General features: G+C 38.4%; 1 protein-coding gene across 1 annotated transcript in view; it reads left to right on the top strand.

Annotated features, from left to right (window-relative positions):
* The window catches only part of ERCC6L2 (ERCC excision repair 6 like 2), a 123094-nt gene that overhangs the window by 15446 nt on the left and 80732 nt on the right, over positions 1–26916 (top strand). Inside the window, exons 3-9 of the mRNA XM_059656405.1 lie at positions 5254–5376; positions 7753–7946; positions 10093–10254; positions 10654–10861; positions 17913–18053; positions 20917–21030; positions 21316–21435. Coding sequence (XP_059512388.1) covers positions 5254–5376; positions 7753–7946; positions 10093–10254; positions 10654–10861; positions 17913–18053; positions 20917–21030; positions 21316–21435 — 1062 coding nt within the window. The remainder of the gene's footprint in view (positions 1–5253; positions 5377–7752; positions 7947–10092; positions 10255–10653; positions 10862–17912; positions 18054–20916; positions 21031–21315; positions 21436–26916) is intronic.

Raw genomic sequence — 26916 nt, 5'->3', positions numbered from 1 at the left:
GTTAATTTGCATATAGCCCTGATTAGCCAATGAAAAGGGTAGCTCGTACGCCAATTACCATTTTTCTCTTTTATTTGTGTTGATAAATCAATCTGATTTATAGTGATTGTTTTTTTTTAAGTTTAACCAATATTGTGTTCCTGGGATAACCCCAATTTGGTAATGAGATTTTATTTTATATATTGCTGGATTCAGTTAGCTAATATTTTAAGAATTTTTGGATTTATATTTATTACAAATAATGTGTTTGTCTGGTTTTAATAGCAAGGTTATGGAGGCCTCATTAAATAAATTGGGAAGTGTTTCTTTCTCCGCTCTTTTCTGAGTTTGTGTTATTTTCTCCTTAAATATTTGATGAAATTTCACTAGTGAAATTTTTTCGACCTGGAGTTTTCTTTAAAGAAAGATTTTATTTTTATCATTTTTTATAGTGGATTCAATTACTTTAATAGATATGGGCTATTTATTTTTTTTCTTACATTTGTTTTGATAAATTATATTTTTCAAAGAATTTACCCATTTCATTTAAATTGTCATATTGACTAGCATAAAATTATTCATGATATTCCTTTATTATTATTTTAATGTTTGTAGGATCTAAGTGATATCTCTCTGTATTCTTATGGATACTTTGTATACTCTCTATTTTATTCTTGATTCACCCAACTTCAGGTTTATTGATTTTGTTTCTTTTCAAAGAACCAGCTTTTAGCTTTGTTAATTTTCTCTGTTGTTCATTTGTTTGGTATTTCTTTGATTTCTGCTGTTATCTCCATTATTTTCCTTCTCCTTACTGTGAATGTATTTCACTCTTCATTTGCTAGTTTGTTAAATAGAACCTTGGGTCATTAATTTCATACCTACCTTTTTGTGCTCCAAATTTATGTTCAAGTATTGCTTTATCTGCATCCCACAAATTTTATGTGTTATATTTTCATGTAATTGAGAGGATTTTCTAATTTTTATGTGTGATTCTTTTTTTTTTTTATCTTTGGGGTTATTTATAAGTGTATATTTGATATGGCAATATTTATCTATTTTTCCTAGATATCTCTTCATTAATGTTTTCTAATTTCATAGTAGCTAGTCTGTAATATTTCAGTATTTTGAAAAATTTATTGAGTTTTTTAGTAGCCCATTTTATTGAACATACTATGTGCATTTCAAAAAAAATATGTAGTCTGCAGATGGATATGGTCTACAAATATGAGTTATCATGTCAAGGTGTTTGATAATGTTCAGATTTTTGTAGGGAAGTTAAAGTCTCCCACTATGAATATGATTGTAGGTTTGTCTACCCTTTAATTCTAACCATTTTGTCTTCATGTATTTTGAGGCTCTGTTATTGGGATCATAAACCTTTATGACTGTTATGTCTTCTCAATGAACCGACCCTTTCATCATTATGAAATGTCTATTTCTGGTAATACTATTGGTAATACTATCTATTTTATCTGATGTGAACATGGCCACTCCAGTATGCTTATGTTTCCTGATTGCATGGTAAATCTTTTCAAACCCTCTATTTCAAGCTGTCAGTGTCTTTATATGTATTTATAGTATATCTCTTATACACAGCTCTTATCCATCTGGACAATTTGATATTTAATTGGAGTGTTTAGCCCATTTATATTTAATGTAATTCCTGTTTTATTTAATTTGGATATACCATTTTATTATTTGTTTTCTGTTTGAACAGACTGCTTACTGTTTTACTATTTCTCCTTTCCTGCCTTTCTTTGTGTTAGTAGGATAGTTTTAGAATTCCACTTTAATTCTTCTATTGACTTTTTAACTATTCTGATTTGAATTTTTTTTTGGATGGTTGCTTAAGTGATGAAAATATACATATTTAACTTTTCACAGTACTAAGACTTAATGTACCACTTTATGTAGCATGTAGGAATATTGTAATGAAATAGGTCATCCTACTTTTATTTTAAGGAAGTTAAGAGTTAAGAAAGCTAAGTATACTACCAATGATACCTACCTATCACTAAATATCTAAATTTTGAAGGTGAAACCAAACTATATTTTCAGAATCAACTAAACTTGGTTTTGGTATATATGCCTTTTAAAAATATTTCTGTGTTCCATTTCCTAATATTTTAAAAGTTTTGTTTCTATATGAGTAAGAGAAATGTACCTGTTAATTTTAATGTACATATTGTAATATTCTTGTCAGATTATCTTTTTTTAAGTATTTTATTTTACTCTATTATTTTTCTTTGTCATTTTTTAAATTTTCAGTTACACTTGACGTACACTATTATATTAGTTTCAGGTGTAAACCCCAGTGATTAGACATTATATAACGTACTAAGTGATCATTATGATAAATCTCGCACTCATCTGACACCATACATAATTATTAGAATACTAGAGGCCCCCCTCGGGGGATGACCACCTGCTGGCTTAGGCCTGCTCCCTGGGGGATCGGGCCTAAGATGGCAATCAGACATCCTTCTGACAGCCCAGCAGCCCTTGGGGGATGACCGCTTACCAGCAGGGAACAGACCTAAGCTGCAGTCGGACATCCTTAGCACTGCTGAGGAGGCAGGAGAGGCTCCCACCACCACCGCTGTACTGGCAGCCATCAGCCTGGCTTGTGGCTGAGCAGAACTCCCCCATGTGGGAGCGCACTGATTACCAGAGGGCAGCTCCTGCATTGAGCGTCTGCCCCCTGGTGGTCAGTGTGTGTCATAGTGACCAGTCATTCCCACTCTTTCTGCTGTTAGGGTTAGTTTGCATATTACCCTTTTACTATATAGGATAGAGGCCTGGTGCACGGGTGGGGGCCAGCTGGTTTGCCTTGAAGGGTGTCCTGGATCAGGGTGGGGGTCCCGCTGGGGTGCCTGGCCAGCCTGGGTGAAGGGCTGATGGCTCTTTGCAGCTGGTCACACCCCCTTCAGGGTGGAGGTCCCCACTGGGGTGCCTGGCCAGCCTGGGTGAGGGGCTGATGGTTGTTTTCAGGCTGGCCACACCCCCTATAGGGTGGGGTTCCCCACTGGGGTGCTTGGCCAGTCCGGGTGAGGGGCTGAGGGCCGTTTTCAGGCTGGTGGGTGACTGAAGCTCCCAACCTCTCCTTTTTTTCTTTATTCTGAGATTTATTTACCTTCTATAATTGAAACTCTGTTGCCTTCACTGGCGCTCCCAGCTCTGAGGCCTATGCTGGCTGAAAGCAGGTATCTGGGGTTTGTTTAGCTTCTATAATTGAAACATTGTTGCTTTCGGGCTCAGAGTTGGGCCGCAGCAGGCCGGGAACCTTGGCTTCCTCCATCACTGGAGCAAGCAAGCCTCCTGCTCACTTCAGCTGTGTGGCTGCCGGCCGCCATCTTTGTTGGCAGTTAATTTGCATATCACCCTGATTAGCCAATGGGAAGCGTAGCGGAGGTATGGTTAATTACCCTTTTTTTCTTTTATTAGATAGGATTATTGACTATATTCCCTAGGCCATACTTTAAATCTCCATGACTATTCTGTAACAACCAATTTGTATGCAGAACATTTACAAAAATTGGGCTAGACTCAGAGGAAGGAGGAGTGAAATTTGGTGGAAGAAAGTAGCAATGATTTGAAATGACCAGATAGCATAAGGACCTCTGAATATAGTAACTGCAGTTGTGCCCTTTCTAACTCATGTATATTGTTGTCATATCATTTTTTTTTTTAATATTTTTTACAGAGAGGAAGGGAGAGAGAGAGAGAGAGCCAGAAACATCGATGAGAGAGAAACATCGACCAGCCGCCTCCTGCACATCTCCCACTGGGGCTATGCCCGCAACCCAGGCACATGCCCCTGACCAGAATGGAACCTGGGACCCCTCAGTCCGCAGGCCGACGCTCTATCCACTGAGCCAAACCGGTTTCGGCTGTTGTCATATCTTTTAATTCTTCTGTTATTTAATCCCAACAAAATATTTTATTGTTTCATAATGTCAATATACATTTATATTTTCTATGTATTTATTATTTTTGTTGCTCTTAAGTTTTCCCTGCTCTAAATAGGATCGTTTTCTTTGTCCGGAAAACATCCTTTAGTTGTTCTCTTTGGTGTGGCTCTTTTGGTAATGCATTGTCTCAGGTTTTGTTTGTCTGAAAATATCTTCACACTTGAATGATAATTTTACTATGTATAAAACTAGATTGATTTATTTTCTTTCACACTTTGAAAGTATTCTATTTATAGTGTCTTTCATTGTTTTAGCTGCAAGCTCAGTTATTTGTGGGCTTGTTGCTCTGTTGTTTTTTCCTTTGAATATTTTTAAGATTTATTTTCAGTGTTTCAAGGTTTGAACAGTTTTTTATGAAGCACCTAAACTTTTGGATTTAAAATTTTTTATTTATATTTTTGGCCTAATGTTCTTAGTGGATATGGACTATATGACTTGATTTTTATTTTATTTATTTTTTGGTCACATTTTTAAAGTTTTTAGCTTTTATCTTTTCAAATACTTCAGTTTTTCTATTACTTGGGACTCAGAGTATAAATATCTACACTCATACTAAAAATTCTATTTTCCTATAGCTTTGCTAATTCTCTCTTTTTTTAGGTTTTATAATTTATTTTTCTAAAGTAATAATAACTTCTTTTCCCCCATCTGAGTAGCTCATACTTTCCCTTAAATCTCTAAAACAACCTGCCAATATTGTTTTTGCTATTTTCACAGTTATTCAAAGAGGTTAACTAACTGGCCCAAATTCACGTAGCTGCCAAGCAACTAAAGTACAATTGATTATTTCTTGCTCTTCATTATATGAAGTTATATTTCTTTTTTTCTATGTTTATCTTTTTCACTTGATTTTTAGAATGGTATGTATATTGATGAATTATCTTAGTTTATCTTAAAACACCATTGTGTCATTTCACCTATATTTATTGGATAAACAAGTACACAAATTTATGAGCTAAATATTGTCCCCGTGAGTTTACATTTTACAAGGAAAAAAGAATATATGCAGTTTGTCCTAATAGAACAGTTCTTTTTCATGGATCAAAGCAAATAAGAAAATAATGTCCCAACTGACGAGATCAAGAAATAATTCATTGAGTGGGTAGAACTTATCATGGAGGAGAGGCAATGTGAGAATTCCTTTACTGTTTTCAAGGATAACATGCATATTATCCTTGTTAATACAAATAAAGCCAATGCATGTTTGTTACTAAGTAGGTAGGTAGTTATGTAAGCAGTAAAATATTGTCCATCTATGATACATTATACACATTGATTGAAAAAGGTGTTTTTTCTCCAGGTTATTTCATTTTTGGCTGCCATTTTGCATAAAAAGGGAACTCGTGAGGATATTGAAAATAATATGCCAGAGTTTTTACTAAGAAGTCTGAAAAAGGAACCCCCTTCTTCTATAGCAAGAAAGGTAAGATACCTAGGAGTATACAACTCATGAGTCTGATATTACAAAAGCACAAAGAAACTTTAAAACAAGATTTTTAAAACATTATTAGAATATTTGTTTTGTAAACCTAATTTTTGAAGGATTATCAGTTTTATTCTCAAGTTAAATATGATTGACTCTCAAAATGGCAAAATATAATTTCAGCTTGAACTTGTTTTAGGGTTTCCATCTTTTGCGTGGCTAGATTTATATGATTTAGTTTGATTAATTTGTTAAATATTCATGAATGTGCATGCAAATTTAGTTGAAGTTCATGTACTGTTTGTATTTATGTGAGAATGAAAATGATACAGTTGTAGATACTGGTAGCAAAGGGGTGTCATTGATATTTAAAATTGCTTAGAAGACTACATTCCCAAAATATGAAATGAATTCTTCTTATACAAGGAACATTGAAGGTGGAATCAGGAAGACTAAGGTCTAGGCTGGTCCCTGTCTCTCTGACCTTGGTACTATGAGTTCTATTCATGTCCATATGTCAGCTTTCTCCTTTGTAGGTGTATGTTTTTAAATATCTTACACATGATTTTATAAAAAATATTTCTAACAAAGTAATGAAATGCAAAAAAAAGTATACTATATTTATGTGTCTCACTTATATATTTCTCAGCATCCAGGAAATTGGATAGAGATGAAGAGAGTGGTTTTATGAAGTCTTTATTATATTATGGTAATGAACCACTTTCCACAAGTTTTAAAAGATTCTGTCATATATGACTAGGGACGTGATGCACGAAGTACATGTAAGAGTAGGCCTTCCTTCCTCCAGCTGCCGGTACTGGTATCCCTCTGGCACCTGAGACCCAGGCTTCCCTCGCAGCCCTGGCTTCGTCCAGAAGGTCATCTGGAAGGACATCTGGTCTAATTAGCATATTATGCTTTTATTATTATAGATTGCTGAAAAGTCCAGATTTATTTTTGTGTATCATTAGGGACTTTTCAGTGCAAACTTTTGCAAAGTATTGGCTTAAGGTAATTATTATTACTTTAAATTCTCTTTATTATATTTAATAGCATAAATGGATCCTGAGCATCAAATTAAATTTAATCCTAAAAGAACATTATGGTTCTTAATGTGTTTTAATTCTCCAAGAGTCCAGGTGCTGTTTTTAGCCCTGGATTCAGTTGTTCTTCGGTTCTAAATGTCGGTGACGAACTTACATGTCTCTTATATATCGCTTGTGACATTTAGCAGACAGTGGGGAGAGAACAACTAGGGAAAGCAATACTTTAAGTATTTTAAAATATCTTAGAAAGAACAAGAATGGGAGAAGAGAGAAGTAAAGAAAGATCCATTTGGTGGTGTGGTGAAATATACTAGTAGCCACCTTAATTGACACTAATGGTTGCCTTTCATCCCTTCCTTCTTCCCTCCCTCCCTCCCTCCCTTCCTCCTCCTCCTCCTCCTCCTCCTCCTCCTTCTTCTTCTTCTTCTTCTTTCTCTCTCTCTCTCTCTCTCTCTCTCTCTCTCTCTCTCTCTCTCTCTCTCTCTCCCCCCCCCCCCCCATAATCTTCACTGGTTTTTACAGTGAGAAGTTATGGGAATTCTTTTCCTGGAACTGGAACCCTGGACTGGGGAACCTGGTGTGGGGGTGGGACCCCTTACTCCTCAGGGGGAACCTCCTCAACCCAGATATCCCTACTGATTTTTGACACGCACACATGGGTGTGGGACCAACCTGTTCAGCATCTGCCCTTCCTACCAACATGGTTTCTTCAGTATATCCTTAGGTGTAGGACTTCTGTTCAGCTAGACTTTAGGTAGTTCTCGATGATGGTTGTTCTGTAGCTTAGTTTTAACTGTGATGTGGTTGTGGGAGGAATCGAGCACAGCGTCTACCTCCTCTGCCATCTTGACTGGAAGTTCCAAGGTTTTCCTCTAATTGCTTTCATTTTTCCAGTAAATTTTCCAGGTCTTCAACTGATAGTACCTGAAAAAGGAGGAGAGGAAATGGACTAGGGAAATGAAGTCCTCCTTGAAGTTGTTACTGGAATCCTGATCATACCTCTTTTCTGTTTTGTAAAATTACCTCTCCCTTGTCAACTCCTTTTTTTGGTAGGGAAATAAAAAATAGCTGGTTTTTTTTTTTTTGATAAGGTTAACTATCTATTTAGTCCTAATAAAAACTAATGAAATAGTAAAGTGTTTTTATTGTGTGTGTGGTCTTCTACCTCCAGATATATCCAATTTCTCAGTTGTATTTATTATTATTAACTGCAGTGTCAAAAATAAAAAGAATAAGGCTATTGATATTCTGGATTTCACTTTGGGGTTCTTTTTCATTTTGAGGAAATATGAAATTTTTAGAAAAATCAAATTTTTTCTTCTTCTTTTAGATGTTCTTAATAGTTGCTCCTCTTTCTGTCCTCTACAACTGGAGGGATGAATTGGACACCTGGGGGTATTTCAGAGTCACTGTTTTACATGGTAACAAAAAAGACAATGAACTGATTCGGGTAAAGCAGAGGAAGTGTGAAATTGCTCTAACAACTTATGAAACACTGCGCTTATGTTTGGATGAGCTTAACAGGTAATGACAATAATGGGAATGATTGCATTGTTGTTCTGCTTACCTCAATTGTATTTATATCTTTATAATTTTTTTAAAAAGCTGTAAATATTCTTTAGCATGATTTATTTTCATTTCAGTATCATTGATATTGGCAGTCTATAATAATTATTTTCTAAAAAGGAAAAAGCTGCATCAGATTTTCCACAGTTTCTTATTCTATTTCCTCTATAACTTCTCCAAAAGTATCTGCTAAAGAATGTTAAGACTTGTGCTAAATCTTATATACAACCTTTTATGCATGTGGTGCCTCAATACTAAGACAGTCATTTTCATGAATTATTTTAATTAGGTGAATCTGTTGTGTGAATGAGTAGCAAAAATTACATACACATATTGAGAACCACTGTTCCAGTTTCCTATATCCTTGTCAACACTTGATATTGTCCGTCTTTTTAAATTATAGCCATTCAAATGGGTTTGTAGTGGTGTCTTATGGTTTTAATTTGAACTTCTCTAATGACTAGTGATGTTGAGAACTTCTATGTGCTTATTTGTCATCTGTATATCTTTGTTGGTAAAATATCTAGTAAAATTGTTACCCAGTTTTTAAAATTGGATTGTTTTAGCCTTGTTGAGTTGTAACAGTTTTTTATACTTTCTGTATACGAGTTCTTTACTAGGTTATGCTATGCAACTACTTTCTCCTAGTCTGCAGCATATGTTGTCATTTTCTTAATGGTGTCTGTAAGACCAAGAGCAAAGTTTTTAACTTTGATGAAGTCCAACTTACCAATTTTTTTGGTGTTCATATCTGAGAAATGTATCTTAACTCAGAGTCACAAGATTTTTTTCTTACATTTTATAATTTTAGCTCTTACGCTTAGTTCGATTATCTATTTTGAGATAGTTTTTATGTATGTGAGATGTGGGGGTGCAAAAGATATCTTTCCTCTCACCTTCTAAGCTCTTCTATCTGGACTAATAATCAAATTGATATGCGACAGATTAACAAGAGGAAATGTCCAAAATTTATTGTGGATATACATTTGTGGGTGCCATAGATAGGAGATTTGAAGACTCTTGGGCAGTTGAGGTTTATATGCCATTTTGCACAAAGGAGGAGGGCAGGGGGCTGGGATTTCAGAGGGAAAGTAGGTAATTTACAGGGAGACAAGAAATAGCCAATTTGGTAAACAAATGTTGTCTGGGCCACACAATGGACACAGGGGAATTTGGCAAACAGAGTTTTGTTGGATCCTCCCTGGTGGTCATATCTGCTCTGTGTGTGCTAAGATGATTATGCTAAGGTGAATATGCTAAGAAGATTCCCTTCCTGAAGTGGTTTTTCTATCTGAATTCCTTTAGGCAGGAAAGGGGAGGGTCATGGGTTTTTCTAAGTATTTTGTTTCTTAATAGTCAGTTTAAAATTAATATCCCAAAGGCATACTTTAGGTGGCAAAACTTTGGTTCCCCTCAGATGTAAAATCCAAATTATTTTTCTTCCATAGAACTTCCTGGGTTTTACTTATTCAGTGTTTTATACTCCATCATAGCCATTCTTAATGATGCTCACATTTCCGGTTAGTTTGGATCCTTTGAAGATGTCTTTGGACATCTGGGCTTTCTGGTTCTTCATTATTTCTCCTACTGTACGCTTGAAATCAACCGTTTCTCAGGGGCTCTGGTTCCTTTTAGTGGATTGACTGCTAGAGGTGCGCATTGCTGCTGGGTAATAATTGATTCTAAACCTTTTTAGCAGATAAAGCTATATAATATAACTTTTAAAGTTGTGAGTTTATATTGATTTTTTCATTCAGATTTAACATTATCAGTATTGCTTCCTATATTTTATATTTATTTCTCTTGTTTATTACTTTAAAATTTCATTTTGTCATTTATTGATGGAAAATGAGTGTTTTTTATTCCACCATCATTACACAGAACCTCTATACCTTTTTGTCTCCATATGCATTTTATTTTCATGGGCTGTCCAAACCTGTGACCGTTTAACTAACTAGGTGAGATTGTTATGGGATCATCGAAGAGTAAAGAGGGGAAAAATTCCAAAATTTTGATAGAGAAAGCTGCTTTCTAAAAATTATGTAAGCTAAGCAAGGGACATTTTCTCAACCTCCCCCCCCCCCTTTTCCCCCCCACTTAATAGTTTGGAATGGTCAGCTGTTATTGTGGATGAAGCTCATAGAATCAAGAATCCAAAGGCTAGAGTAACCGAAGTTATGAAAGCTTTAAAGTGTAATGTTCGCATTGGCCTCACTGGAACCATTCTTCAGAACAACATGAAAGAACTGTGGTGTGTTATGGACTGGTGAGTGAAAACACTTCATGTTTTGGAAAATTATTTAATACATCTTTAACTTAATGTTATCTTGTTTGCAAATTATTAGCTTCTGGGGGAAAAAATCACAATTATTTGTTCACAGACGTATTTGATCCCAAACATAGTATACAGAATAAAGTCCCATGAAAACCTGTCTTTATATATTATTCTTGGTTCCTGAAATAAATGTCTGAACTGATTTACCAATTTATCATCATCTTACAGTTATTTACTGAAAAACTCATAAAGACTGTTACTTGCCTTTTGTTATTGCTGTCATTACAAACAAGTGACTTAGTCTATTTCTTAGAAGCAAAAATAAGCCCATGTCTTTCCTTTTAGATCATTTAATAAAGCACTGATATTTTCCTTATTGCCTTTACGAAGGGCTGTGCCAGGACTTTTAGGTAGCAGGATCCACTTCAAGAAGCAGTTTTCTGACCCAGTAGAACATGGTCAGAGACACACAGCAACAAAAAGAGAACTAGCTACTGGCCGAAAGGCCATGCAACGGCTTGCAAAAAAGATGTCTGGATGGTTTCTCAGGCGTACCAAGACTCTAATCAAGGATCAGTTGCCTAAGAAGGAAGACCGGGTGAGAACTGCATTTGAATATATTATTAATTTCTAGTTGTGTGTGTGCTTTTTAAAAATAATTTATTATCTAAAGTTTTACATGAGTGTGTTTTTTTTAATTATTTTTAAGAGGAAATCTATTATAATTTTTAATGTAATTTTTGCTTTTTATATTGTGTGAAAAAAATTGCTTTATGTAGAGTTTCAGAAAACATTAATTGAGCCCAATCATTTTCCTTACTAACTTTACTAACCTGTCAGCTAACAGGTGTATTGTTAGTGTACATTGAACTGATTTCTCTTATTTAGAACAAAAATACTTTTTATAGAATTCTTCCTCAATGAAGAAAGAAGAGCTTCTCTCCCTAATGTGTTTTCTGTTCATATTTTGTAATTCCTACATTGTCTACTATCTATAATTCAGTATATTCTTGGGTACCTTAACTCTAGTTACAAGACCAAAATGGTTAAAAACTTTTTGTTATTATACATTTGTTTATTATAAAATGCTATTTTTAGTGACACAACTAACCTAATTTTACAACTTTGTAGAAAAAATACAATTATATTAATTGTTTAAGAAAATTTAAAGAGTTGACTTTAAGAGGATTTTTTAAATATAGTAATTCTCTTTTATGGTTTTTAATTGTGTGGATCTTCTAGCTTAAACCATGCAATAAAAGTTCTATAAATTGCTATGAATTAAATCTAACTAATGTTGTCTCAAATAAGGGCAATTCTAACAAATACCCTTTAGTCTTAAGATATCCTGTTGATTATTACTTTAAAAAGATAGAATTGAAAGAAAAATATGGTACTGATTTACAAGTTGGGGAAATTGATATAACATTTGACTTTTTACCTCAAGTAAATATTATTTAATTGGAAAACTTCATGGACCTTCACTTTTTAAAAATGTTTTGTGCATTTTAATATATATTATTTAGTTGTCAGTTGTCTATCTAGTAAGAACAATACCATAAAACTATGAAAAGAAACTTGTGCATAGAAGTTTAGAGATTGGGCTCTGAAATAAAATATCATAGGTTTGAATCCTTACTCCCTGACTTATGAGTTTTATGACCTTGTTAAGTCTTTCAAACTTTGGTTGCTTTATCTGGTACGTGGGAATGATGATAACAGTGCCTGCCTCATATGGTTGCTCTAAAATGTGTGATATGTAAGAAGTGTTCAGTAAATGTTACTACATTTTTTAATAACACCAACTCAACAATAAAAGACTTAGGAATAAATTTAACCAAAGAGGTGAAAGACCTGTACACTAAAATCTATAAGACATTGATTAAAGAAATTGAAGAAGACACAAATAAATGGAGAGATATATCATGTTTGTGGATTGGAAGAATTAATATTGTTAAAATGATTGCAAACTTTACTACAAAGCCACAGCCAACTAATGTTTGACAATGGAGCCAAGAATATTCAGTGGAGAAAAGGTAGTCTTTTAATAAATATTTTAGGAAAATTGACTATTCACATGTGATAGAATGAAATTGAAGTCCTATTTTACACCACTTGCAAATAATTAATTTGAAATGATTGAAGACTTAAATATAAAACCTGAACCCATAAAACTGAACTCCTAGGAGAAAACATAGGGAAAGAGCTCCTTTACATTGGTCTTGGAGGTGATTTTTTTTATATGACACCAAAAGCACAAGCAACAAAAGCAAAAATTAACAAGTGAGACTGTCAAACTAAGTACTTTTTGTATAGTAAAAGAAACAATCAGAATGAAGAGGCAACCTACAGAATAGGAGAAAATATTTGCAAACCATCTATCTGGTAAGTTCATATCCAAAATATATAAGAGACTTAATTCAATTGCAACAATAATAACCTGATTAAATATTGACCTGATCTGAATAGACATTTTCCCAAAGAAGACATACAAATGGCCAACAGGTTTATGAAAAGATGCTCAGTACCACTAATCATCAGGGAAATGCAAAGCAAAACCACAATTCTGGCATGGCTTGATGCCAGTTAGAATGGCAATGATCAAAAAGACAAGTGATAGCAGTGTTGGCGATGATGTGAAGAAAGGGGAGCACTGGCGCACTGTTTGTAGGGATATAAATTGGCAGAACTACTATGGAAAACAGTATGGTAGTTACCCCCCAAATTAAAACTAGAACTACCATATGGTCCAGCAAGTCCCACTTCTGGTTATATATCCAAAGGAAATGAAATTGCCCTCATAGGGACAGAACTTGCATGTTCATTGCTACATTATTCACAGTAGTGAAGACATGGAAACAACCTGTCTGTTGACAGATGAATGGATAAAGAATTATTGATACATCTATTTAGACATGGAACATTATTCAGCCATAAGAAGGAAGGAAATCTGCCATTTGTGACAACATGGATGGATCTTGAAGACGTTATGCTAAATGAAATAATTCAGACAGAGAAAGAAAATATTGTATGATCTCTCTTATATGTAGAATATTTCTTTGAAAAAGCCACACTATTAGAAAAAGAGTAGAATCGTAGTTTCTAGGGGCTAAGGGTCAGGAAAAATGGAGAGATATTAGTCAAAGGATACAAACTTTCATAAGATGAATAAGTTTTGAGGATTTAATGCATAATATAATGACTTTTGTTAACTGTTCTATAGTCTATACTCAAAAGTTGCCAAGATAATATATTTTAAATGTTCTAACAAAAAATATTAAAACACCATTATGTGAAGTAATGGATGTGTTAACTAACCTTATTGTTGTAATAATTTTGTAATATGAATATGTATGAAGTTATTACATTATACACCTAAAACTTACACAATGTTATATGTCAACAAAACTGGGAAAAATAATATCTCAAAATTCCCTCCACATCTTAATAATTGACTCCCCACCTTCTTTTTGTATTCTCTTCATTCTTATGTGTACCTTTGTATTCAAGTAGAGTAAAGATATAGCTAATATTTTATGTATAGTTTTTTTAAAATCTAGCACTGTTTTATATGGACATTCCTGTATTTGCTCAGATGCACATTTTTGTCTTATTTTTATGGTAATATTCTATTGTAGTGTGATATACACATATAAATATTTATAAATAAACTAGAGGCCCAGTGCACAAAATTCGTGCATGGGGGTTCCCTCAGCCTGCACCCTCTTGAAATCTGAGACTCCTTGGGGGATGTCTGACTACTGATTTAGACCCAATCCCTGCGGATCCCTGCGGATCAGGCCTAAACCGGCAGTTGGACATCCCTCTCGCAATCCAGGACCACTGGCCCTAACTGCTCGCCTGCCTGCCTGATTGCCCTAACCTCTCTCCTGACTGCCTGATCCTCCGAAATTGCCTCTGCCTGCCTGATTGCCCCTAAGCACTCTACCTGCCTCCCTGATCACCCCTAATTGCTCACCTGCCTGTCTGATTGCCCATAATCGCTCGCTGGGGGGGCTGCCGGCCAGGGTGAGGGGCCGTGGTTGTTCTGGTCTCTAGTTGTTCCGCCATTTCAGTTGCTGGGCTTTTATTATATAGGATGGCTTTTCCCTATCCTATGTAATAAAGAGCTAATATGCTAATTAGAGTGGATGGTGGAATGACCTTCCAGAATGACCTTCTGGAATGACCAATGGGTGGGGGGTGGGGCTGCGAGGCAGCTGGGGCTGCAAGGGCCAAGCCCCTTGCACGAATTTCATGCTCTGGGCCTCTAGTCTATAATAATAAAAACATAATATGCAAATCGACCGAACAACTGAATAGCAGAACGACTGTCTGGATGACCAAGCTATGACACGCACTGGCTCCAGACCAGCCAAGATGGGTACGATGCGATTGGTCAGGGGGGCCCCTGCTATCGCCCTAAAATCGCCCTACAGAGGAAGGCCCAGGCCACCCTCTGTGGGGTGATAGATGGGGGGGCTCCGCAGTCGATCACCCCAAAGAGGGAGGCCCAGACCACTGGCCAACAGGGCGATCAATGGTGGGGGGGCTCCACAATCACCCTAGAGAGGGAGGCCCAGGCCACCCCTTGCGCGGCAATCGATCGTGGAACCTCGGCTGCGTGGGCAGGACCTACCTCTTTGGGGCAATCCATCATGGAGCCCTGGCTGGGTGGGCCTCTTTGGGGTGATCGATCGCGGGGCTCCCGGACTGTGAGAGTGCACAGGCCGGGCTGAGGAACCTACACCCCCCAAGTACACCAATTTTGTGCACCAGGCCTCTAGTTAATCATATTGCTCAAAGTTCTATTATGGGTATCTTTAGTTTTATGACCCTATTTACATAAGCTATAGCTAGAAGAATATTACCAATTTCCAGTGCTACTAGAAATAGAAGGTAAATTGTATTGCCTGCAACTTACGGCATTATTTTATATTTTTTTCTCTTTTTTAATTTGGGTTCAAAATAGAAACTTGTAGTTGCTTTCATAGGTATTTACTTAACTCTTATTATTATTAATTTTATGGATTAATATGAAGATATTAAATACAAATACTTTAGCTTGTTTTCAGTAATATGAAGTTTTTTATATTTTTCTAAGTTTTCCAAGTAATTTGGTAATTATAATTCATGCCATTGTTCTAAAATTTTCCATTGTTTCTTATCTAGTTTTTTTATTGACCTAAATTTTAATCATTTATTTGCATGATAGGCTGATCATGTAAAACCCTACATGGTGAGGCAAAAGTAGGTTTACATTGTTCATATGGAAAATAATACAGTAATCCTATCTAATAAAAGAGAAACATGGTAATTAGCCGTACCTCCGCTACCCTTCCCATTGGCTAATCAGGGCGATATGCAAATTAACTGCCAGCCAAGATGGCGGCCGGCAGCCAGGCAGCTTGAAACTAACATGAGGCTTGCTTGCTTCAGTGACGGAGGAAACCAATGTTCCCCGCCTGTCGCTCCCGGCCTCTGAGCTTGCAGTTTGAAACATTGTTACAAATATAGGAGCTAAACAAAACCTCAGAAACCTGCTTTCAGCCAGCCGGGATGTCAGAGCTGGAGTTGATACAGTGTTTCGATTATAGAACTCAAACAAACCAGATACTTGCTTTCAGCAACAGAGGCCTCAGAGCTGGAGCCAAGCCTCAAAGCTAAAGCTGGCCCAGAATAAAAAAAAAGAAAAAAAGGAGCAGTTGGGAGCTTCAGTCACCCGCCAGCCTGAAAACAGCCCTCAGCCCCTCACCCAGGCTGGCCAGGCACCCCAGTGGGGACCCCCACCCTGATCCAGGACACCCTTCAGGGCAAACCAGCTGGCCCCCACCCATGCACCAGACCTCTATCCTATATAGTAAAAGGGTAATATGCCTCCCGGCACTGGGATCAGCGGAGCCGAGAGGCCTCCCGGCACTGGGATCAGTGTGACAGGGGGCAGCGCCCAAACCCCCTGATTGCCCTGCAGCTCTGTGTGTGACGGGGCGGGGCCACAACCTCCCTATCCGCCCTGCTCTGTTCCTGACAGGGGAAGGCGCCCCAACCCCCTGATTGCCCTGCGGCTCTGTGTGTGACAGGGTGCAGCACCCCAACCCCCTGATCAGCCCTGATCTGTGTGTGACAGGATGCGGAGCTCCAACCCCCTGATTGGCCCTGCTCTGTGCGTGACAGGGTATGGAGCCCCAACCCCCCTGATGGGCCCTTCTCTATGCGTGACGGGGCAGCGCCCCAACCCCCAGATTGGCTCTGCTCTGTGTGTGACAGGGGGTGGTGCCGCAACCTCCCAATCGGCCCTACCCTAAGCGTGACTGAGGGTGGCATCACAACCTCCCAATCTGCCCTGCTCTGTGTATGACAGGGGGCGGTGCCTCAACTCCCCAATCGGCCCTGCTCTGAGCCGGACCAGGGGCTGCACCTAGGGATTGGGCATGCCCTCTGCCAACCGAGAGCAGGCCTAAGCCAGCAGGTCGTTATCTCCCAAGGGGCCCCAGACTGCAAGAGGGCACAGACCGGGCTAAGGGACCCCCCCCGCCCCCCCGCCCAGTGCACAAATTTTTGTGCACCGGGCCTCTAGTTAATAAATAATAATACAAGAACAAACTGTATTTTGCATACTCACAACTATAAAACTACTTTTGCCCCACCCTATACAGTAGAACCTAGGTTCTGGAACTTAATTTGTTCTGGAAGGCTGTTCGAGAAGCTTTCACATTTTGATTTCTTTTAATTAAAAAAAAACTGTTGGAGGTTTATTTTAAAATAAAGTTATAATTTGTATAGTTTAGGGTAGGGTGCTAAATGTTTGAAAACTGAATCATTTTTCCCCATTAGAAATAATGTGAGTTAATCCATTCCAGACCCCCAAATGATTCCCTGTTTTTACCTTTCTTATATACAGTTCATGTCTAATATACTGTTTATAAATATAGACTTCTTTTCTTGTTTATCAAACCACACCCTACTAGCCTTAAATGAATTTTTCATATATCACTGCCTCTGAAATGCTATCACCTGCTGCTTTTAGTTTATCCAATTAACAACAGTTTTTCTGCCTATTCATTTGCCTGTGATTGTTGTTTTTATGAGCACTTTCACACCCTTAGCAACATTAGCATTTTTGATGCCTCTTTATGTTTTTAAATTGTGTTAATCTTCCATTTCTGCCAGCAACAGAAGCTTTCTGTCCTTTGTTTACTTATTGCCTGAGAGATGCTTTTTGTCATACTGAGGTATCAGCAGGAAGGGTTGTCAGGTTGAAAACTGAAGTTTTGGTCAACAACTGAGACATTTTTTCTATGAACAACTTGGTAGAAAACCAAATTGTTTGAGATGGGAGACGTTGGAGAAACGAGATTTGACTGTAAGGAAATCTCACAAGTTGTTCTTTTCACATTTTGATTTCTTTTAATTAAAAAACAAACTCTTGGAGGTTTATTTTAAAATAAAATTATAATTTGTATAGTTTAGGGTAGGGTGCTAATAAAGAATTTGGGAGAATTGGAGAAATTGTCTTAATCATGTACCTAGAAAAAATAACATGGTTTATGTGCAATTTTCACTATTGCAATCTATGAAATTTTATGTGCATTGTGATTATTATTGCTATAGAAAAAATACTGATAATTACCTTGTGTTTTTCTTGGTAGATGGTGTATTGTTCTCTGACAGATTTTCAGAAAGCTGTCTATCAGACAGTATTAGAAACAGAAGATGTGACTTTGATACTTCGATCTTCTGAGCCATGTACCTGCAGCAGTGGTCGAAAAAGGAGAAATTGTTGTTATAAGGCAAGCATTTCAGTTTGATATCTTTACTATCCTGTTTTGATTACATAGTACTCTATTGTAAGTAGCAGCTTTCCTCAGACATTTCTTTACTTTAGAAGCCATCCTATATAATAAAAGCCTAATATGCAAATCGACCGAACAGCAAAACGACCAGTGGAACGACCGGTCGCTATGACACGCACTGACCACCAGGGGGCAGACACTCAATGCAGGAGCTGCCCCCAGCCTGCAGGCTCCAGGCCAGCCAAGGCAGGTGCCAGCAGGGGCCCCCTATCGCCCCGCTGGTCACTCCGTAGAGGGAAGCTACTGGCAGCGACAGCAGGGCGATTGGAGGTGGGGCTGGCGAATGGGCGGTGCCAGGCCGGCCAAGGCGGGAGCCAGTCGGGGCCCCCTGATTGCCCTTCCGGTCGACCTGTAGAGGGAGGCAACCGGTGGGGGGTGGGGCCAGCGAGCAGATGGCGCCAGGCTGACTGAGGCAGGTGCCAGCGGGGGTCTCCTGATCGCTCCACCGGTTGCCCCACAGATCAGCCCTGATCACCAGCCAGGACTAGGGACCCTACCCATGCACGATTTCATGCACCGGGCCTCTAGTCTATCTAATCTAATAATAGACAAACATGGTAATTGACCGTACCTTCACTACGCTTCCCATTGGCCAATCAGCACGATATGCAAATTAACTGACAACAAAGATGACGGCTAATTTGCATATGTAGGCGCCAAGCGATGGAGTGAAGCCCGCTGGCCCTGGGCAGGAGCAGTGAACGAAGGCCGACGTGGTGAGTGAAGAGCAAAGCCAGCCGCGCCGGCTCCGCCCCCGGGGCCTGAGTGGTGAGCAAAGAGCGAAGAGCGAAGCCCGCCGCGACGGCCCCTCCCAGCGAAGAGCAAAGGCCTGCTTTCCGGGCGCCAGAGGAAAACTGGTGCCAGCAGCCAGGGGAAGTGGCCCCCGAGGGTCTTCAGACTGCAAGAGGGCACAGGCCAGGCTGAGGGACCCACTCAAGTGCACAAATTTTTGTGCACTGGGCCTCTAGTATATATATATAAAAGGCTAATATGCTTAGTGTCCAACTGTTCAACCGGTAGCTATGACACGCACTGACCACCAGGGGGCAGATGCTCAATGCACAGGCATGGAAACATGGAACAGACTGATGAATCTCAGAGGGAAGTGGGGAGGGGGGAGGGTGGGAAGAGATTAACCAAAGATCTTATATGAATACTAGAGGCCCAGTGCATGGATTTGTGCACCAGTGGAGTCCCTCGGCCTGGCCTGCAGGGATCAGGCTGAATCCGTGCACCAGGCCTCCAACATCCCAAGGGGTCCCAGATTGCGAGAGGGCGCAGGCCAGGCCGAGGGACCCCACCAGTGCACGAATCCATGCACCGGGCCTCTACTAAGTTAATAAAAAGGAATAGCTTTAAAAAATATTTTATAATATCAGCCGAAACCGGTTTGGCTCAGGGGATGGAGCGTCGGCCTGCGGACTGAAAGGTCCCAGGTTCGATTCCGGTCGGGGGCATGTACCTGGGTTGCGGGCATATCCCCAGTAGGAGATGTGCAGGAGGCAGCTGATCGATGTTTCTCTCTCATCGATGTTTCTAACTCTCTATCTCTCTCCCTTCCTCTCTGTAAAAAATCAATAAAATATATTTTAAAAAAATAAAAATAAAAATAAATATTAAAAATATTTTATAATATCAAATAGTGACACAGTAAAATACAAGATTCAAATATGTTTTTTAAAAACTAGTGTTTGAAAGTAGCTTCAATTTGATATCCTCCTTTTTAGCTTTCATTAGGAAATATTCTACTTTCATCTTAAAATCTTATTTCATTTTCAGGAAATCCATTATCCACTAATAGTAAACTTACTGTTTCATTGCAGGCTTAAAACCTTATTCTGATGTGAGATGTAGTATTATTTTAATAGAAACAGTGTATAATATAGAAAGTATTTTATTTTTATTTAGAAACATATATTTTTTTACCTTCTATCTATATTTTCTGCCTCTTTTTCACCTCTATTTTATTATCAAGTTACCTATCACATAACTTCATACCTAGAGGGACCTAGATAAATATTTATCTAGGTTTATATTTATTGTAATCTCTCATTTTGCTGTTTTTAACCACTTCAATTTTTTTGTAATAGCTCAGATTCCTAGGAAACCTTGGAATATAAATGAGAGGAGAGAGTAAAGGGCTCTATACCAGCAGTCGCCAACCTTTTGGATCTCACGGACTACCAGTGGTCCGTGGAGCACTGTTTCGCGACTGCTGGTCTATACAACACTGCCACCTTACCCTATAGTTTTATTAACTCTTACAGCAGCATTTTTATGACTGTATCAGGAGGATAAATACTTTCTAGAATGAGGTCATTCTCCCCTCTTTTGTTAAAAACATCACTGTATTGCCCTGGCCAGTGTGGCTCGGTTGGAGTGTCATCCCATACACCAAAAGGTGGTGAGTTCGATTCCTGGTCAGGGCACATACCCAGGTTGTGGGTTCAATCCCCAACTAGGGCCCATATGAGAGATAACTGATCAATGTTTCTCTCTCATATAGCTGTTTCTCTCTCTCTCTCTCTCTCTCTCTCTCTCTCTCTCTCTCTCTCTGTCTCTCTGCCTCTCTACAATCAATTTTTTTTAAAAAAATCACTGTTGTGATTCACCAAAAGTATGATTCCACATTAGTGATTTATGTATATTTTGTATAAATAATTGACCATCATTTTCTCAGAATATATTGTGCCAATAGTAACCCAATAATAAATATTGTAAGTGATATATTTTGTGATGTAGTTACATAGTCACATTAGTCCTTTGCTTGTTTTTATTTTCTGTGTTTCTCTGGTTGCAGACCAATTCACATGGTGAAACAGTGAAAACCTTGTATTTCAGCTACCTTGCAGTCCTTCAGAAGGTAGCTAACCACGTCTCGCTACTGCAGGCTGCTAGCACCTCCAAACAGCAGGTTTGGGTTGCCTTTTAAAATGTCTGTGATGCTATCTGTTATAAATACTTTATATTTTATACGAAATTTCCAACCAAATATCTTTATTTTTGTATGAAATTTAAGAGGGAACTGACTTGCTCATTTTTAATTTGTGTGCCAAAGAAGTATATGCACTTAAGTTTTTAATCAAAGTGAGAAATTTTAAACAAGTTAAATAAGTCTTTTTTTAAATTTTATATTCAATTTATACAGGTTTAAATGTGTTAAGTTGATATTTCTCTTCATCTACCTCTTCCTTTTAAGGAAACACTCATCAAAAGGATATGTGATCAGGTTTTTTCCAGATTCCCAGATTTTGTGCAGAAAAGCAAAGATGCAGCCTTTGAAACACTTTCTGACCCAAAATACAGTGGAAAAATGAAGGTAAGTGCTCTTCTTCAGTTTTCATATACACAAGGATGATATACAAAATATTTATCAAATGGTATGACAGGGACACCAGCTAATCGGAACAGATGCCCAGTCATTCAGAAGAGATGGTGGCCTCAGACAAATGGTCTAGTTGTATGTGTATTTAGTAGCTCACTATGAACCTGCATCTGGTGTGTTCTCAATTAGAAATAGTTTTCTTAAATATACTTCAAACTTTGCTATTGTATTGGATTCATATCCTCTTAAAAATGTATGCTGTTGCCACATGTATAATAATTTGTCTTCAAATTTTTGAGGTACTTTACCAGATCTATAAATGGTAATGCCAAATGGGAGGATGAGGATAGGTGGGAGCTCAGAATAAGAGAAAGAAGCTTCTTGAAGAGTTCTCTTGGTTCTCTATGAGAACTCTAAGGGTTTTCAAGGTCTTTATTCTACACTGAATTTCCTGTCTCTTGATTTTACTTGCCAACCAAAATTGCAAGGTGCTGTATCTCATTTGTGCAAGGGAGCATTGTTGTAGACTGGGAAACTGACCTGGAGGTGTGCTCTTGGTAAGGAATTACTGAGGGAGGGTCTGAAAAGTAAGGCCAGGTTTCCCAACCGTGACCCAGGTCTCTGGGCATTGCCTGTCACAAATGCATGAAATACAGAGTTTCTAGCCTCCTATAGCAGAAGTCAATTGTTTAATCCCTTCATAACTATCGAGAATCTTTATTTATGGATTCAAAGATTTTTACAGAACGATTTCCAACTTTATGTTTTAATTAGCAAAAAGTAAGTTATTTCTTTTGGCATAAAAATAAGAAGGAAGTAATTAAGGTAGGGTTTTTTTTTCCTTGAAATTCTGGAAATATTTTTAGCAGTTAATCTACATAAGTTCACCTAGTTTAGTTTGCCTGGATCTCTAAATTCAGTGGTATAATATGTAAACTAGAAAGATTACCTTAGAACCTTGTGAGTGTATTTTTTTTAACTGAGATATAATTGACTGTAACATTGTATTAATTTATTTTTGCAACATATTGATTTGATAAATGCAAATATTTTGAAATGATTACCACACTACAATAAGTCTAGTTAACATCCATCACCTCACATAAGTACAATTCTTTTCTTGTGATAAGAACTTTTAAAATCTATTCCCTCCTAAATATACAGTATGGTATTGTTAACTACAGCCACTATGCTGTACAATATTTCCCTAGGACTTACTTATTTTACAGAAGCGTGTATCCTTTGACTACCTTCACCCATTTCATCTGTTCCATACCCCCTGCCTTTGGGACCACTAATCTGTTCTCTATCTCTTGAGTTTGATGTTTTGTTTTAAGATTCCACATGTAAGTGAGATCATATGCTATTTGTCTTTGTCGGACTTATTTCACTTCACATAATTATCTCAAGGTCTATCTATGTTGTCTCAAATGATAGGATTGCCTTCTTTTTCGTAGCTGAATAATATTTTATCGTGTGTGTGTATGTGTATCTAAGCTAATAAAAGAGAAACATGCAAATTGACCGTACCTTTGCTATACCCCAAGCAACACCCACCAGCCAATCAGAGCGACTATATGCATATTAACCCAACCAAGATGGCAGCCGGTAGCCATGCAGCTGGAGCAAGCAGGAGGCTTGGTTGCCCTGGCGATGGAGGAAGCCAAGCTTCCTGCCTGCCCTAGCTGGCTGTGGCCTTCACTAAAGGCAACAAAGTTTCAATTATAGAAGATAAATAAACCCCAGATACCTGCTTCCTGCCAGCCTCCACTGGGAGCTTGGGTGGTTGGGGGCCGTGGCCAGCCTGCAAACAGCCATCAGCTCCTCACCCAGGCTGGGCAGCACCCCAGCAGGACCTCCCACCCTGAACGGGGTGTGACCAGCCTAAAAACAGCCCTCAGCCCCTCACCCAGGCTGGCCAGGCACCCCAGTGGGGACCCCCACCCTGAAGGGGCCGTGGCCAGCCTGCAAACAGCTATCAGCCCCTCACCCAGGCTGGCCATACCCACAAGGGGTGAGGGTACCTGCTGGGGGGCTTGACCAGCCTGCAAACAGCCCTCAGCCCCTCACCCAGGCTGGCCAGGCACCCCAGCGGGAACCCCACCCTGATCCAGGACACCCTTCAGGACAAACCAGCCAGCCCCACCCATGCACCAGGCATATAATAAAAGAGTAATATGCAAATTGACCCTAACAGCAGAACAACTGGGAATAACTGGTCACTATGACACACACTGACCACCAGGGGGCAGGCACTCAATGCAGGAGCTGCCCCCTGGTGGTCAGTGCGCTCCCACAGGGGGAGCTCTGCTCAGCCACAAGCCAGGCTGTTGGCTGCCAACACAGCAGTGATGGCGGGAGCCACTCCCGCCTCAGCAGCGCTAAGGATGTCCTACTGCAGCTTAGGCCTAGTCCCCGCTGGCAAGTGGACATCCCCTGAGAGCTCCTGGGCTGCCAGAGGGATGTCTGACTGCCAGCTTGGACCCGATCACCCAGGGAGTGGGCCTAAGCCAGCAGGTGGACATCCTCCGAGGGGTCCCAGACTGCGAGAGAGCACAGGCCGGGCTGAGGGACCCCCCCGAGTGCACAAATTTTTGTGCACTGGGCCTCTAGTGTGTGTGTGTGTGTGTACACACACACACACACACACACACACACATATATATATCACATCTTCTTTATCCATTCATCTATTGACAGACATTTATGTTGTTTCCATGTCTTGGCTTTTGTAAATAATGCTGCAGTGAACATGGGGGTGTTGATATCTTTTTGAGATTGATTTTATTCTTTTGCATATGACTGTCTACTTTTTAAGAGACTGCCCTTTCCCCATTTTAAATTCTTGCCTCCTTTGTTGTAAATTAATTGGCCAGATATGTATGATTTCATTTCTGGGCTCTCTATTCTGTTCTGTTGATCTGTGTATCTATCTGCTTTTATGCCAATACTATACTGTTTTGATTATTATTGTTCTGTAATATAATTTGAAATCAGAAAGTGTGATGCCTTCAGCTTTGTTCTTTCTCAAGATTGCTCTGGCTATTTAGGTCTTTTGTGCTTCCATTCAAATTTCAGGATTGTTCCATTTTTGTGAAAAATGCCATTGGAATTTTGATAGGAATTACATTGAATCTGTAGACAGTTTTAGGTAGTTTGAACATTTTAGCAATATTAATTTAATCCATGAGCACAGAACATCTTTCCATTTATTGTGTTGCCTTCAATTTCTTGCATCATGACTTAAAGTTTTCAGAGTACATGTCTTTTTCATCTCCTTGGTTAAATTTATTCCTAGGTATTTTATTATTTTTGATGCAGTTGAAAATGGGATTGTTTTCTTAATTTCTTTTTCTGATAGTTCCTATTAGTGTATAGAAATGCAACTGATTTTTGTATGTTGATTTTTTTTCCTGCAACCACAGGGTGAGGCAAAAGTAGGTTTACAGTTAAGGGTATGTGAAACAGAGTCTATTCTTGTATTATTTATAAATGATTGTATTATTTTCCAAATGAATAGTTGTAAACTTACCTTTGCCCACCCCTGTATACTGAATCTGTATGTTAGTTCTAACAGCTTTTGATTTTTTGCTGAGTCTTCAGGGTTTTCCTATATATAATATGTAGTCTAAAAATAGAGGTAGTTTTGCTTTTTTCTAATTTGGATGCCCTTTATTCTTTTTCTTTTCTTTCCCCCTCCCCCTCCTCCTCCTTTTTCCTAATTGCTCTGGCTAGGATGGTTAGTATTATATTGAACAAAAGTGGCAAGAGTGCCTTGGCCAGTGTTGCTACGTGGTTAGAGCTTTGGCCCATGCACCTAAAGGTAGCAGGTTTGATTCCTGGTCAAGGGGGCTACCTGAGTTGCAGGGTCGTTTGGGTCCCTGGTCAGTATGTGCAGGAGGTAACCAATCGATGAGTCTCCCTAATTTTCTCTCTTCCTCTCTATTCTTCCCTCCCTAATGTCCTCTCTCCCTTCCATTTTCTATAAAAAAAAAAATCAATGGAAAAAATATCCATGAGTGAGGATTAACAATAACAAAAAAAGTGACAAGAGTGAGCATTCTTTTTTAAAAAATATATATTTTTTTATTCATTGCAGAGAGAAAGGGAAAGGGAGAAAGAGAGAGAGAGAGAGAGAGAGAGAGAGAGAGAGAGAGGCGCATCAATGATGAGAACAAATCATTGATCAGCTGCCTCCTGCTTGCCCCCTACTGGGGATTGAACCTGCAACCCAGGAATTGAACAGTGACCTGCTGGTTCATAGGTTGATGCTCAGCCACTGAGCCATACCAGCCAGGCAAGAGTGGACATTCTTATATTGTTCCTGATTTTAGAAGATAAGCTTTCAGTTTTTCAGCATTAAGCATGTTAGCTGTGGGAGTGTTACATATAGGCTTTATTATGTTGAGGTATGTCCCTCTATACCTAATCCACATTGTTGAGAGTTATGTATTTTTAAAATAAATATGTTTGGCCCTGGCCAGTGTGGTTCAGTTGGTTGGGTATTGCCCCATGCACTGCAAGGGTGCCAGTTCAGTTCCTGATCAGGGTGGCATATGCCCAGGTTTTGGCCTCTATCCCTGGTAGGGGGCGTGCAGGAGGCAGCCAATTGATGTTTCACTCTCAAATTGATGTTTCTTGCTCTCTCTTCCTCTCCCTTCCTCTCTAAAAAGCAATAAAAAAATCTTTAAAAAATACATATGTGTATATATGTTTGTTCTGGTGAGAATATTCTATGATTAATAAGATATATTTCAAATAATATTTTCTAACAATGGTAAATCTATTTTGTCACCAATTTTATTGACTTTTATTATTTTAAATTAAAAAATATGAAATCCCCATTAATTTAGGACTGAGTACTAATTTTTCCCATAACTTAAGCCAGTAGATTATTTCTAAAAATTATGGCCTTCATTGAAAACTGCATTATCTATTGCTATTTATTTAAATTCTATTCATTATGATTCTACTAAAAAGTTACTACTTTTGAAATTAAATGAAAATTTATAGCTCTACACTTTCTTATATATCCATTAAACATATGCTTTAAAACATACTGTTAATTAGAGTTATATAATTAGGAAAAGTAGTGTCTGATTAAGATAATTATTGTATTTATATTTTATTAAGACTTTTAAAAGGGTAAAACCAAGCATAAATTGTTGCTGGAGGCTGGGTGCCTTTATATGTGAAGGAAGCATGTAATTTACTTGTGTTGTGAAAGAGACTGGGTTATATTTTTAAGGCTGTGTTTCATCATTTGATTAACAACTTCATGTGGTGATTTAGTGATTGAAAACCTATAGGCTTATTATGGAATTATTGCCTACGGGGTTAAGAACTCCAAGTTGCATGTACTTCTTTAATTCAGGTAATAAAATATCCTCATTCTATTTCTCTTATAGGTTAGCCTGCAGGTGCAATTTATTTGTGGACATAATGCCCACTGTACCTTCATAGCCTCAAAGCTGC

The sequence above is a fragment of the Myotis daubentonii genome, chromosome 11 (genome assembly GCF_963259705.1).
Source record: "Myotis daubentonii chromosome 11, mMyoDau2.1, whole genome shotgun sequence".
Taxonomy (NCBI): domain Eukaryota; kingdom Metazoa; phylum Chordata; class Mammalia; order Chiroptera; family Vespertilionidae; genus Myotis; species Myotis daubentonii.
This window is presented reverse-complemented; position numbering and strand designations above follow the sequence as displayed.